This window comes from Pygocentrus nattereri, chromosome 29 (assembly GCF_015220715.1).
Source record: "Pygocentrus nattereri isolate fPygNat1 chromosome 29, fPygNat1.pri, whole genome shotgun sequence".
Lineage (NCBI taxonomy): Eukaryota > Metazoa > Chordata > Actinopteri > Characiformes > Serrasalmidae > Pygocentrus > Pygocentrus nattereri.
In genome coordinates this window covers 9,688,731-9,703,757 of record NC_051239.1, presented here as the reverse complement: position 1 = coordinate 9,703,757, position 15,027 = coordinate 9,688,731, and the positions used below count along the sequence as shown (strand labels likewise).

Here is a 15,027-nt window from a genome sequence, read left to right as displayed (position 1 = left end):
AGTGTAATTCATCACTCCAGATAACATGCTAGTTCCAGGGTCCAGTAGTGGTGTACTTTACACCACTCCACCCAACGTTTGATATTGCACATATCTTAGGCTTGTGTGTTCGGCTATGGAAACCCATTTTATGAAGCTCCTGCTGCACAGTTCTAGTGTTTAGCACTTTCAGCACTCAGTGGCTCTTCTCTGTGAGATTGCGTGGTTTCCCGCTTCATGGCTGAGCTGTTGTTGCTCTTAGATGCTTCCATTTTTGGTAAAAAGCACTTACAGTTGACCAGGGCAGATCTAGCAGGGTAGAAATTTCACAAACTGGCTTGTAGCAAAAGTGGCATCCTATGACAGTGCCACGTTTAAAGTCTCTGAGCGTTAAACAACCCACTCTACTGCCAGTGTCTGTCTATTGACTGTGATTTTATACACCCGTTAGCAATAAATGTGGCTGAAACACCTGAACTCAATATTTAGGAGGGGTGTCCACATACTTTTGACCATATGGTGAATGAAATGAGAACTGTTGAATCCGTCAATTCACTTTGTCGCTGTAAAAATCTATTCAGAAGTTGTGTACCTGACATAGGGGTTTATCAAAATGAAAGTTCTTTTTGAAGTATGAGAACTGCTGAATCCCTCAATTCATTTTGCGCTGTGAAACTACACAATGCCGTATTTCCAAAGGCACAGGGTTATGAATGCAACATAACACTTTTCAGCTGCGCTTCGAAAAACAGTTTCAAGCTGTTCAGACAATCTGCAAACACATGCAAAAAATATACAGCAGTCGTTCTCTGTTGTGCCATTCAGAAATGTTTTCATAAGCCCTCTGCTGACTTCGAAAAATCCAGTGTATCTGAAATGTTGCAGGTGTCGAGCCACGTGTTCTGGGCACTTGTGCTTCAGTGTCAGTCAACAGCTGAACCTCTTAGCTTCTGCAGGCGAGAGTCAGTAAGGGTGAAATTTCAGATTCACAGACAGATTATGACTACAGCTGTTTCTTACACTGGTTGAACCGAACTGACTTCCCTCATCCGTCTTTTAAAAACATGTCTTCCGAAGACTCATCACAGCACTTTATCCTGTCACTTCTCTTTAGTGTATCTGGCCCCGGCAACGTTTACAGATGAACTGAGTGGCGTCTTTAAGACCAGTCTGTTTATGAATGATTACTAATATTTGCTTAGCCTTTCAGCATAACAGTAAAGGAAGAATTTAACAAAAATCACATGTACACATCTTACACATAATCAGTCAGCCAAGATATGATGGTGTTTGAAGTCCTGTAGTTTTGCAGTGGAGCTACAAGGCTAATATAGCTAATATGACATGGAAGCTTTTAGCCACCTATTAGCCTTGCACTAGCTGCATTCCTAAATCATTACACACATCCTGAGGTGTTAAATAATCTCAAATATTCTTATTTGTGTGGTTTCTGATAAGGATGCACCAGGGATTCAGGGATGTTGGTGATATGCAATACTTCTCATGCACATATCTGTTGATATTGATCCAGATATATATGCTTTTATAAAGTATACTTTTGTAAAATATGCATTTACAAAATGTTTCTACTGAAATATGTGCATTCATAAAATGTTTCTGCTAATACATATGTATTTCTAAAATGTTTCTACTGATATGCACACATTTAGAAAATGTTTCTACTGATATAAATACATTTATTAATTGGACGTGTATCAAATATTTCTTCAATATATAATTATAAAATGTGCATTTAGAAAATGTTTATATATACATACTGTGTGTGTATATGCTGATACATACATGTTTTAAAATATGGATTTCTTAAATGCTTTTTTTTTAGACATTTCTAAAATTTAACATTTGTAAAATACTCATTTATAATACACGCATTTAGAAAATGTTCCTCTTAGGGACATGCATGTTTCTGTGGATGCTGATACATCACATTCACAAAATGTAGAAACTGGATTAAATCCAACAGGTCAGCATTACAGAGCTATGTATCATTTATATGTAGAAGCACATCCATATTTATTGACCATGTCTGGCATAAGGTTGTCTATGAAAATGGACAGAAATAAGCAGATTTAAACACCAAAAATGCCCTTGTAGACTGACCAAATGTGGACTTGGGTAAAAAAAGAATTGAGCTTTTCCTTCTAAATGAAACTACCACTCTAGCTTTATAGAACTTACTCAGACTACTCCTTGTTGCTTCCAGGTGCTTTGAGTCTGGCGATCACCCACCCTCAGTTTTATTGGTATGTGGATGAGACCCTCACACCAGACAGCCTGCATTCCTCACTCCTCCGCAGCGAGATCCATTTTGGAGCACCACTTCCTTCCTTCTACTCTCTGCAGGACCGCCCTCTGGAGCAGAGACGCAGATTTAGGGACTTTGTGGTCCAATATGCAGATATTCTGGCTCAGCAGTCCACCAGGTGGGAGACAAATTACTCTTCTTGCTGTCGGCTTATATGCTGTAAATGATCATTTCCAGTCCTGAGAGATGCCTCCACTAGACGCTTTAGTTCCCCTTCTCTACTGCACCTGACGCCACTCATTATACAGTATAATCATTAAGTTGTTTTCGTGAGCTGAATGAAATGCCTTAGGAGTAAGACCACAGTAAGACTACAGGTAGTGCAGAATTCACTGGCATAACTACTGGCATTGCTGGTGGGCTTCCTAACATGTTTATTGCTACTTATGCAGTTTAACCCACCTACTCTTGGGTAGCTACGACAACATAATACACTTTAACTCCAGTATACCAACTTGGTTGAGACATAAATAGGAAGTAAACAAACAAATTACATTTTTGCAGGGGGGGGGGGCATCTTAGGGGTGTTTACAGTCCTTTGGATACTGAAGCTAATGAATCACCCTTGTATTTATTCAGTTTTCATTCATTTTGAGGAGGTATTTCTCAGGAGATTAGAGAAGACAGTCCACTTGCATAGGAAAGAGGAAAGGCAAAGAAGTGAAAAAAAAGTTTCCAAAACTAGAGTTCAAGAAATGATTAAGTTAGACACCAAAACTGTGCCCATCAGATCAACAGCACGTAAAGCTTTCATCTTTGAGACAGAGAAAATCAAGCTCCACTCGTGCTTCAGATCTGAAAACATCCACAGGTGTTTCTGTCTGTCCTTCCACTGTGAGAAGATGACTCAGTGCTATGGGGCTGAAAGGATGTGTAGAATGTGTCCAATATGATACCTGCACTGAGAAAGGGAAATAAAGAAAAAAGAAGCTGCTGGTGTTTCTCAGAAAAATAGATTGATCACCCCAGCGTCGAGACCTCAACATCACTGAACATGCTTGGGATTGCTTGGATTGTGAGAAGCAGAAATGCAACCAACCGTTATGTGTAATGCCAATGTGACGACCCCACATTTTGTCTAGGGCACTCTGGGTGCCATATGGTGACCAATAGAGCTTTTGAAGCCATTTTATTAAAAGCCACCACAATAAAACTGGTGTACTATGCTACCTAGCACCATACTGGAGAAGTCAAATAGTGACCAGCACCAAAGAAAAGAGCAAACCATAACCTAACCAGGCTGGCCTTGTGACTCTGAAACAGTAGTCAGTACTTAGCTTTCGTTTTCTTTACTTTAGGTTAGCTAACTACTCTACACTTCCCTGGCCAGTAATCAAGTACATGTGGGGCTGGCCTCTGGAGAACCTAGAGAACTAGATAGAGTAGACTATGTACAGGTGCGCCCCTCTTACTTGTTTGAAACCCCATCTCACCCCATCTACACCAGCCAGACCTCTGACTGGGCCTCATATGACTGATTGCAGGGCAGGTACACCTGTTTGAAGGGAGAGACCACACACAAAAAAAATTTCCCTGCTGTTGGAAGCTGTAATGAATGAAAATAAGGGCGGACACACTAAATACTGAAATATGTGATATTTGGTTGTTGAGTCTGTGTAATTTCTGTGAAACATACCATCAGTATCAGAACAAAACTTTGTATTTCCATCTTTGTTGTTCTTCATTTTTTGTTGATCTTTACGTGTCAAAATGTCATGATGAACTAGACGCCACTAGAAATGCTCAAAAATTTGTCGTAAACAAATCTTATTTGTTTAATTTTGATGCTAAGAACTTTTCTTCTTTTGTAAAGTTACCATTTTAATAAGAGATAAAACGTTTGGCAGTGACTGTAACAATATGTTTTCTATTTCTTTTTCCTGATGCTGAAACATGAAGAACCATTTTGACTGAAAATTAAGTAAACAAAGGGTGGTCTCTAGCATTGGCACAGCTATCCACAATTTTACAAGATTATCCAACCATGATATCTTACCAGTACAGGTTTACACTATCAAACCAAGCTTCGAGTAAAGGACACTCCTGGTCATTTCCAAGCTAACACTGACAGTACATATACATCTCAAACCATATGGTGAGCTACAAGCTTTCTTTAGCACCCACCCACCACTGCCAAACACTTGCACCTTTGAGGCTTCTCAAAGTTCTCTTATTATTTATTGGCTAACTAATCCAACACAAATTGGTACCTCGGGTAATTTACGAATCCGCCAACGCCAGTGACGAATGCCAGTTACTTGGCAATGGACATCTGCCAGTATCACAGGCTCAGTTCTTGGCATTAGTCATCTTTGCTAATAAAGTGCTTGGAGAAACAGTCACACATCTGAGAGGGAACCATAAAGCTAGTCAAGAAGTCTGGCCAGTGCACATCATGTGTCATATTCTTTAATTTACTCCATGTGATTTTTCCTATTTCTATTCAGTCTTTTCCATCATAGAGGGACTTTTTTTCTGACTATATGTCAAGACTATCCAGGATTCAGCGATGGAAACTGAGATCCCCTTGCTTTGAATGTGACAGTGGGAATATTATGAGTGGATGACTGGGTAGATGATTAAACTACATCATTGTAATGATTACATAATTATTCCTTTAAGATGGGCTCAGTCTGAACCCTGATGTAATTAAGATAATCCATGTATTCTTCCATTCGGCCAACCAAACTGAGCTGTCTGTATTTTCTTTGCTCTAATCTGTCTTGTTCTCGCCTTTGTGATTCTTTTACCCTTCGTAATGTCCTTTTGACTCATGTTCCTTCCTCGTTTTTCCTCATTGTCCATTTGCTCTACAGTTCTGTAGTCTTCTCTAACGGTGACAAAACTGAAAATTGCACCTGGTGGTATTATAAAAGCTGTTGCCATTGGTTGGGAAGATGGTAGCAATCATAAGGTGAAGGAGCTTCCTTACTTCTCATGTGCAGCATTAGTAAACATCCATCCATCCATCCATTTTCTAAGCTGCTTCTCCCTCAGGGTCGCGATGGGGTGCTGGAGCCTATCCCAGTGGTCATCGGGTGGAAGGCAGGATACACCCTGGGCAGGTCACCAGTCCATCGAAGGGCATGTAAACAGTACTTGGAAAAAGCTGGAGCCATGGCAAAGAACTTAAACATCCCTGTCAATACAACTGGTTGGATGCTATGCAAGTGGAAAGTTCTCGTTCCTGGACAGGTGCACCACATAAGATTTCAAAACACACTCTCAGACTAATGATAGGGAAAACTCCTCTGCTAAAAAGAGTCAGCGTGTGTCTAAAATTGCCCCAAAAGCAGTCAGACAAACTCTTTAGGAACGATATACTCTGGGCAAGCAAAACAAAAATCAAACTCTTTGGTCATCAATCACCTCATCATGTTTAAAGAAAGAAGTGCCACAGAGAAGCATGAAGGTGGGAGCATCATGATATGAAGGCGCCTCTCTGCAAACAGTACTGGGGAATTGAAGGGAACATAAATGGAGTAATGGACGTTACAGAGGACAATCTAGTTTCATTGGCCAAAATGCCGAATCACACTGAAGATATCAAACCCACACTCATAGCTCAAGGTTTCTCCAGATGAAGGTGCTTACATGGCCTAATAAAGCTCCTAACTTGAATCCTGTTGAAAACTTTTAAAATTACGATTACATCAGAAGGACCTTCATAATCTTGGGGAAATTACCGCAGTTTGCTAAGAGGATTGGGCCAAAATTGAACTACATCACTGGAAAAAGCAAATTCCATGTTATTGTGTATGTCTTAAAGTACTAATTATATTCATTTATAGTGTCCTTTTCATATCATCCATCCATCCATTTTCTAAGCCGCTTCTCCGTCAGGGTCGCGGGGGGGAGCTGGAGCCTATCCCAGCAGTCTTTGGGCGGAAGGCAGGATACACCCTGGACAGGTCGCCAGTCCATCGCAGGGCAGACACACAGACACAGACAGTCACTCACACCTAGGGGCAATTTAGCATATCCAATTGGCCTGACTGCATGTCTTTGGACTGTGGGAGGAAACCGGAGAACCCGGAGGAAACCCACGCAGACACGGGGAGAACATGCAAACTCCACACAGAGAGGACCGCGGTCACCCGGCCGGGGAATCGAACCCAGGCCCTCCTTGCTGTGAGGCGACAGTGCTACCCACCACACCACCGTGCCGCCCCCCTTTTCCTATCATCTTTATTTTTAAGACATATTCTCACTGAACACTTTATTAGGAACAGCTGGATACCTACTCATTCATGCAATTATCTAATCAGCCAATCATATGGCAGCAATGCAGTGCATAAAATCATGCAAATGAGGGCCACAGCTTCCAGTAACGTTTAAATCAACCATCAGAATGGGAAACAATTTGTGATTGCTATGATTTTGACTGTGGCATGACTGGTGGTGTCAGATTTTCAGTTTTAAGTATTTCTAACTGCAGATCTCCTGGTATTTTTATGCATAACAGTCTGTAAAGTTCACTCAGTGGTGTAATAAAGAAAGACCAGACATCGAGTGATCGATTCTGTGGATGGAAAAGGATGTTGATGAGAGAGGTTAATGCCAGACTGGTGTGAACTGATAGAAAGGCTATGGTAACCATTCCTTACAATTCTGGTGAGCAGAAAAGCATCATAGAATGCACAACATGTCGAAACTTGACGGATGGACTATAACAGCGTGAAACCATGTTGGGTTCCAGTTCTGTCAGCCAAGAACAGGAAGCTGAGGTTACATTGGGCCAGGTACACCAAAATTGGACAGTTGAAGACTGGAAAATCATAGCCTGGTCTGATGATTCTCGAGTTCAGCTGAAGCACATAGACAAAAGGTCAGAATTTGGCACCAACAGCATGAATCCATGGACTCAACCTACCTGTTAACATGGACCCAATCTGACTGAGTCAACAGTCCAGGCTGGTGGAGGTGGTGTGGTGAGGGGAATGTTTCCTTGGGATACTTTGGGCATGTTAATACCAATCAGTCATTGCATGAATTTGAGTATTCTTGCTGACCAGGTGCATCCCTTCATGGCCGCAATTTACCCATCATCTAATGGCCATTCCAGCATGATAATGTACCATGTCACAAATCAAAAGTAGTCTCAAACTGGTTTCATGTTTATGATACTGAGTTCGGTGTTCTTCAGTGGCTTTCCCATCACAGGATCTGAATCCAAGTGAACACCTTTGGGATGTGGTAGAACAGGACATTCACAGCATAAAGGTGCATCTGAAAAATCTGCAGGAATTGCAAGGAGCAGAAATGGTACCATGGACCACAATCTCAAAGGAATGTTTGCAACATTTTGTTAAATCCATACTTACGACGAATTGAGGCTGTTTTGAGAGCAAAAGGACGCCCTACCGTATTAATATAGTGTCCCAAATAAACGTACCATTATTTACGCTTATGAATGATTTTTTGTTCAAATTCAAAAGACATGTTTAAATCAGAAGAAGTAGGTATTTGTACTGGAAGTACATTAAATAACAAAAATCAAATGTATCCATATATGTTTTCTTTCACTGTGTATCCCTTTAAGATCTCTCTGCTGCTCTGTTCTTTCCATCTCTTCCTCAGCATGGTGAAGGTGTTGTATGGTGGCACAGAGCTTTTTGACGACGAGGTCAGAAGGACCTTTCACAGTGATATGTTGCTGGCATTGTTCAGTGGGGCCTGTATCACTGTGCTGGTCTACGTCCTCACCTCATTCTCACGTAAGGCTAAGCAGCTCTGTGAACCCTTTTAAACTGAAAGCTGTTTCTGAAGAAAATTAATCTTTTTCCTTTTTCTCCTGTCACTAATACCTTATTTAATCTCCTATTACACTTGTATTCCTTAAGGAATATGCTCTGGCAGCTACAGACACTATAAACAAGAGAAAAATATGTTTTTATAAAAGACTCAGTCGTCCTCTAGAGTATTACATAACATGGCCTCTGCACTTTTAAGAGGCATCCTTGAACTTCATAGCACAACCTCAACACTTTAATCTTGGATTTCCAGTGAAGTCTGCAAGGTGGGCATTTCAGTGTTGGCTTGGTGCAAAGTTATTAGACGGCACTGAGACTTACAGTAGCCCCATTCAGCATGGTCTCAAAAGAGCTTATAGAATAAACCAAGGGTACCTCTTTTTGTAGCTTGCACCTCTTTGAGCCCTGTCCAAGGCAACACCACATTACCACAAAAAATGCTCATGTTTGTTTTCTTCAGGTACGGCAACATTCTTAAGCCTGTAAAGTATGTAATAACAAGCTTAGTACTGTAAAGTTTGCCAGGATAAATTTACCTAATATAATCTTCCCCCAATTTTTCTTTCTGCATGTGCAGTGTTTCTGACCTTCTTTGGCCTGGCTAGTATTGGTCTCAGCTGCCTGGTGGCTCTGTTCCTCTATCATGTGGTGTTTGGGGTGAAATACCTGGGAATCCTTAACGGTGTGGCAGCCTTCGTCATCATCGGCATTGGTGAGTTCTCATTGGTTTAGGGACTGATACAGTCTCTTAAATGGATATTCTATCAATGTTTCAAAGGTTTTGTGCAATTAAGTGGTTAACATCTAAACAAAAGTCATTCAGAGAAGTTTGATGTGAAATTAAATGAACCATTCTAGAAAAACGTACAGAGTCAGAATTGTTCACAGTGATGGTGATAGGAACCAGACGTCTGAAGCAGTGGCGATTTCTCCAAGACTGCAAGGGAAGCTCAGCTTCCCCTAAAATGTCAAAAATGAAATGGTCAAATATGTACAGTTGTGTTAACATTTCATTGACTACAAATGCTTTAGAACGCGTTAATCTCGAAGCCGAGTTCGTTCAGAATCAGTTAGTTAGACAGATCCCCAAAACCCAATTTTGACCAGGCAAGACATGATCCCCGAGATGATTTCATCAAGAGGCGCGGCCAGCAGTACATGTTGTTTGTCACAAGAACATTCCTTCTTGAAAAGGAATGGAGGGCAGAATTTGGGTATAAATAATTTGACAAATTTTATGATGTAAGCCGACAATGAGCTTCCCCTCTTTGAAAGACCATCAGCTTCCATCGGTCTGAAGCATTTAAAAGGGGACAGTCTGCAAAGTCACAAACTCCAAATTACAAGCTAGAGGAAGTAACTCTCTCCTACAGAAACCATTTTCTCAGCTGCCTGAAATGCCTTGTTGGGATTCCAGCCCATTTCCTTTGTAAGAAGATGATGCAATCTCGTAATACAGTCCTTATTGCCTGCCTACCTGCAGGCTTGGCACAGCCTCATACAAAAGAGCTACAAGGTAAAACCACTCTGAAACGTCTTGCCTAAGTCTAGCTTGAGAAGGTGCAGCAGATATATCAACTTGTTCTAGCTGACTTTCAGGATTGGACTGTGGCTCAAAATGTAACAGCAGTTGCGCTGTTGTAAGAACAACCACAACGATGTCAGGGCAGAACCTGTAGCACGGTGCTGCTCTGGCGGTTAACCAGTCAGAAGAGAGTGGCTGGGCTGACCAGTCAGAGCATACTGGGCTCATTGGGAGACAGGGCCTAAAGACACAGGAGCTCTAACAGAGCATTTTAGACAGATAGAGAGAATAGAGATGTACAGTATGAGAAAATTAATGCATTTTTGTAGCACTGAAGCTGTAAATCTATTCTAGTAGACCCCATAAATAAAATTATGAATATTGAAAATAAGAATAATAGATCTCCCCCTCTGTTAATCTGTTATACAATATGATTATGAATAAATTGTAACATTTTTATGATAGCTTTGAGATTTTATTTTAAAATATTTTTAAAAGTTTTTTTAAAGATGTGGATCAGACACAGCAGTGCTGCTGGACTCTTTAAACACCTCAGTGTCACTGCTGGACTGAGAATAGTCCACCAACCAAAAATTATCCAGCCAACAGCGTCCTCTGGGCAGCGTCCTGTGACCACTAATGAAGGCTTAGAGGATGACCAACACAAACTGTGCAGCAGCAGACGAGCTGTCGTCTCTGACTTTACATCTATAAGGTGGACTGATAAGTGTGGCCAGTGGACAGTGAGTGGACACAGTGTTTAAAACTCCAGCAGAACTGCTGGCTGATCCAATTGCACCAGCACAACACACACTAACACACCACCACCACATCTCTGAGGGTCCATGGGGGTACTGACCTCTGAAGAACAGGGTAAAAGGGGGCTAACAAGGAACTCAGAGAAACAGATGGACTACAGTCTGTAACTGTAGAACTGCAAAGTGCAGCTATACAGTAAGTAGAGCTGATAAAATGGATAATGAGCGTAGAAACAAGGAGGTGGTCAGAATGTTTGGTGTATATAATATATATACATAAGTCATGGCGGCAATTTACATGAAGAGTGTTGTGAGGGAAAGTAGTCCCCAAAGAAAATGCACATTATAGATTTATCACTATTTTACCCTTTAGCATTACATATAGAAGACATATGCAGGTCAAATGGTTTTACATAACATATAAAATGGCTATGTGTGTAATGAAATGGCTTGCCTAGGTTTCCTTACATCTGTTGCAGATGGCAAGTGTAATTCCCCAAGTGCCTGCCCGTATGTAAATGAAGCTGCCCTTTATTGGCTGAAAACAGAACATTGCTAAGATAAATGAGAACAATTCTGCTAGTTCGCTACCCCCCTCCCACACCCCCCAAAATAAACAGAGTTTCCCTGCTGTAGCCCTGTTAACCATAAACAAAGTCCTCTAAACATATTAGGGCTCAGCTGGTGTCAACAGCTCTGCTAGCTGGCTGATGTATCCCCTATAGCCTCCCCCACAGGAGCTGGAGTGGCTTCCTGTTGGTCTACCCTCATCTGTCACCTGAGCCAGGCTGTTTTTGGGGGCTAACCAGGCCCCATGGAGACCATGTCAAACAGGTGTTGCAGAAGCAGTTCCAGCTTTCGGAGTGTCCCTTCTTTTGAGGTTATACACCATACCGGCTCAATGACCGTGAATATCTGATGGCTAGAGTTCTGATCCACTTCTGTCTCACTCTGAATGGAGTGGGTGAGCAGTACAACAGTACAAAGACAGGTAGACTGCCACCTTGGGACCAGATCAGCTCCAGATTGTCAGGCTGAAGGATGCAATCCCCAATTATGTTGTGTGAAACCTTGATTTCTAGACTGTTGAATATCATGCCAGGAGAACCACTGGCATGTGGAGGTGCCAATCTTACAGACGAATCAAGTATGGAGAGCTGTTTGGTGACCATCCTGTTGAACCTCTATACCAGGCATGTCAAACCTTGAACTTTCCAGGCCAAAGTGTTGCAGAGATCAGCGTTTACCCTCATCTAACGCTCTGAATTCATGAAGGCCTTGCTAATTAGCTGTTGAGCTGAATCAGGGGTGTTTAATGAGGCACACTGCTAAAGTCTGCAGTGTTTAGGCCTGTAAGGACTGGAGACCAGACACATGCTCTTTACAGTGAAGTTACAGACTGTAGTCCATCTGTTTCTCTGATACTTTGTTAGCCCCCTTTTTCCCTGTTCTTCAGTGGTCAGGACCCCCATGGACCCTCACAGAGCAGGTACTATTTGGGTGGTGGATCATTCTCAGCACTGCAGTAACAGACGTGGTGGTGGTCCAGCAGCGCTGCTGGAGTTTTTAAACACTCACTGTCCACTCTATTTGGAACTTCTACCTTGTCAGTCCAACTTGTAGATGTAAAGTCAGAGATGATAGCTCATCTGCTCCTGAACAGTTGGAGTTGGTAATCCTCTAGGCCTTCATCAGTGGTCACAGGACACTGTTGGCTGGATATTTTTGGTTGGTGGACTATTCTCAGACCCATGTTGAAAGAGCAGCAGCGTTGCTAAAATATGAAACTATGATTTGTTTTTGCCCTGGTTGTTGTAAAGGTATGGCCTAACAAGTGAACACAGTGGTTCACTTTTTCATGATGACCAGTATGACCAGTACGAACCAACTGTCCAGGAAAGGGATTGAGAACGGATACAGGGTCTTAGCATATTATAGCGAGACTCCTTCCACTAAAACAATAGTTGGGTGAAAGTAAAATTCACTCAACTCACTTTTCCATGTACCCCAGTTGTAGTCAATCAGCTGAAACATGTTTGGTTTCTAAACTTTGCTTCTTTCATTTTAAACTAAGGAAAATGGTTTCCAGAACTAGAGGTCAAGAATTGTATTAAAGTTACAGAAGAAATTGGGCTCCTAACAACAATCTGTAAGACCTGCTAGCCCACCAAATCTGTCAGTGCTTAAAGAGGAACACAGATTTTTCAACATTTCTGCATAATTAAAGAGTTAATATATCAACAAAATCATTTAGGATGGTTTGGTGTGAAATGCTCTGTTCTAGAGAATCTTACAGAGTCAGAGTTGTTCACGGTGGTGGTGATGGGAACCAGACGTCTGAGGAGTCCAACACCTCTAAAAACTCCCTCACAGAAAGAAAGTTTCTTTATGAATGCACAGCCTGGTGTCTAAAACAAATCATATTTTAATATGTTTATTTTAATCCATTCACAATGCAGGGATACAATGAGGGGTGTTTTAAGGCAAAGTAGACCCCCCAAAAAAACTTATTTTTTCAGCTTGACCATTACTTTACCTTCATCATTGTTACAAACAACAAGTGTTGGTTCACTGGCGGTTTTGAACAGTAAATAAAAACGGCTGTGTTCTCATTGTTAACATCGGGACTCCTGGTTCCTATCACCACCACTGTAAGGAAATCTGAGTTGGTAAGTTTCTCCGCAAATGAACAAATTCACATCAAACCACTCTGGATGACTTTATTTATATATCAACTAAATTATCCATAAATTTTGAGAAATTAAAAATAAAACTTTCATTCGTGCTTCAGATCTGAAAAAGTCTATAGGAGTTTCTGTCCATCCTTCCACTGTGAGAAGATGACCTAGTGCTATGGGTCTGAAAGGATGTGTATCTGTCACCGGGAAAAGGAAATAGACAAAATAGAAGAGTGTTTGCAGTAGAACACCAAAACTGGACATCTGAGGTGTGGAGTAAAGGTTTTATGGTTAGATGAGTCCAAATTGAACTGGGATTATTTGGATTGTGAGAAGCAGAAACTGCGACCAACTTCTAAGACTGGACTTTGGAGAACTTTGGAAGATAGTCTCCTGATAAGAAAGGAATCTGTAACCAGGCCTAAAGGTGTACATTGTGTATGTCAAGCTTAGTTTAGGCAGGTTTTCAGCTTGAACTAGCAGGTTAGGAGGTTAGTGATGGACCATGTGAACAAAAGACATGCAACACCACTAGTATAAACAGGACAGAACCCTCTGTAAGGGTTTTGTAGTGGCTTCTAAGATATTTTTGTGCCTATTTCAGCATCTGATCACCTCTGTTTTCCTGTCTCCTGCTCTCTAGGTGTGGACGATGTGTTTGTGTTCATCAGCACCTTCAGACAGGCAGCTCACGTACCAGGAGCCGAGCAGCGTATGATCTACACGGTGAAGACGGCTGGCAGGGCCACTTTCCTCACCTCCTTCACCACCGCTGCTGCCTATGCTGCCAACGCCTTCTCCCAGGTAGCGCAACACCACTCTGTCTCAGCATGATTGACAAGTATAATAAAGCAATAAGCCAAGAGGGGCCATACGTTACTGTGACTTTATCACAGGGAAGGGTGTTCTTTGTCAAAATGTGATGTGAAGTGCCTCCTTTCCCTGTGATAAAATTTCAGTAACGCACGGCCTCAAGTGGCTTATCGCTTTTAGAAAATGACAGCCAACATAAAACATGATAAAATACACAGTTTTTCAGAAAAGAATTGAACTTATTATTAATAACAATAAACATAAACACGTATTCCGCCAAGAAATGTAGTTCCTTTAGCGTACGATATCGATGCCAGGCAACCACGGACCGCTGAATGAGCAGAACGTTTGGCTGTAACGTTATACTGTGGTGATGTTTCTTACTTTTTGTGGTAGAACAATGAACATATGATAACACACCACTGCAAAAACTTTCGCTTTACAAGCACTTTTTGGTCTCTGAATTACCACCCTGAGTCTTATTTAGCAATAATCCGGTGGCGGCTTCTTCTTGTGCTGGGGCTGAATCTCAAATGGCTCCCTGCTCCCTACATAGTGCACTAACTATGTAGGATTTTAAATACTGGTTCCTGCACCACAACGGTGAAAAAACAGCTAAGGAATAGTCTCTGCTGGGACTCAGACTCATCCATACTAAATTAATGATGCTCTATTTGGCTGTCAAGGACTAGAATTTCTAAACTTTCATAGCGTAGCTAGCGCACTATTTAGAGAGCACTGAGCGTTTGGGTTTGACGTGACATATGACCGAAACACGAACATTTGAAGCGTGTAATCCATTCAAGTGACATTCTGTATATGTTTACACTGTCGTTTTACAGTACCGTAAGTACTTCAATTCAAGCCTGCGATATTAACGATGGAGTTGTTTAGCATGTTTGCTATCTTTTAGCCTGTTAGCTACTCGACAAGCTAGTTGTAGTTAAGAACAGAAGTTTCCAGCCCCTCAGTTTAAACAAAAAGAAGGTTCTTACTTCATCAGTATATTCGGTGGTGCATGCGAGTAGCATTAAGTACAGTCAAAGATTAATCCGTTAACACCACGAGGGTTTTTCGTGCCGTGGCGCAGTGATACAGAATCCAGTTGTTGTGAGGCGGTCACAGGTGTGCGTATATCGTGGATTTTGAAACGGCTTCAAACGGCTCAGCCAATCAGATTTTAGGACCGGAACTA

At 41.6% G+C, this 15,027-nt stretch overlaps 1 protein-coding gene across 1 annotated transcript in view; it reads left to right on the top strand.

Annotated features, from left to right (window-relative positions):
- Nucleotides 1-15,027, top strand: part of disp3 (dispatched RND transporter family member 3) — a 100,046-nt gene that overhangs the window by 47,246 nt on the left and 37,773 nt on the right. The window contains exons 3-6 of the mRNA XM_017696339.2: nucleotides 2,204-2,423; nucleotides 7,886-8,022; nucleotides 8,636-8,770; nucleotides 13,663-13,823. Of these exons, the coding sequence (XP_017551828.1) occupies nucleotides 2,204-2,423; nucleotides 7,886-8,022; nucleotides 8,636-8,770; nucleotides 13,663-13,823 (653 nt within the window). The remainder of the gene's footprint in view (nucleotides 1-2,203; nucleotides 2,424-7,885; nucleotides 8,023-8,635; nucleotides 8,771-13,662; nucleotides 13,824-15,027) is intronic.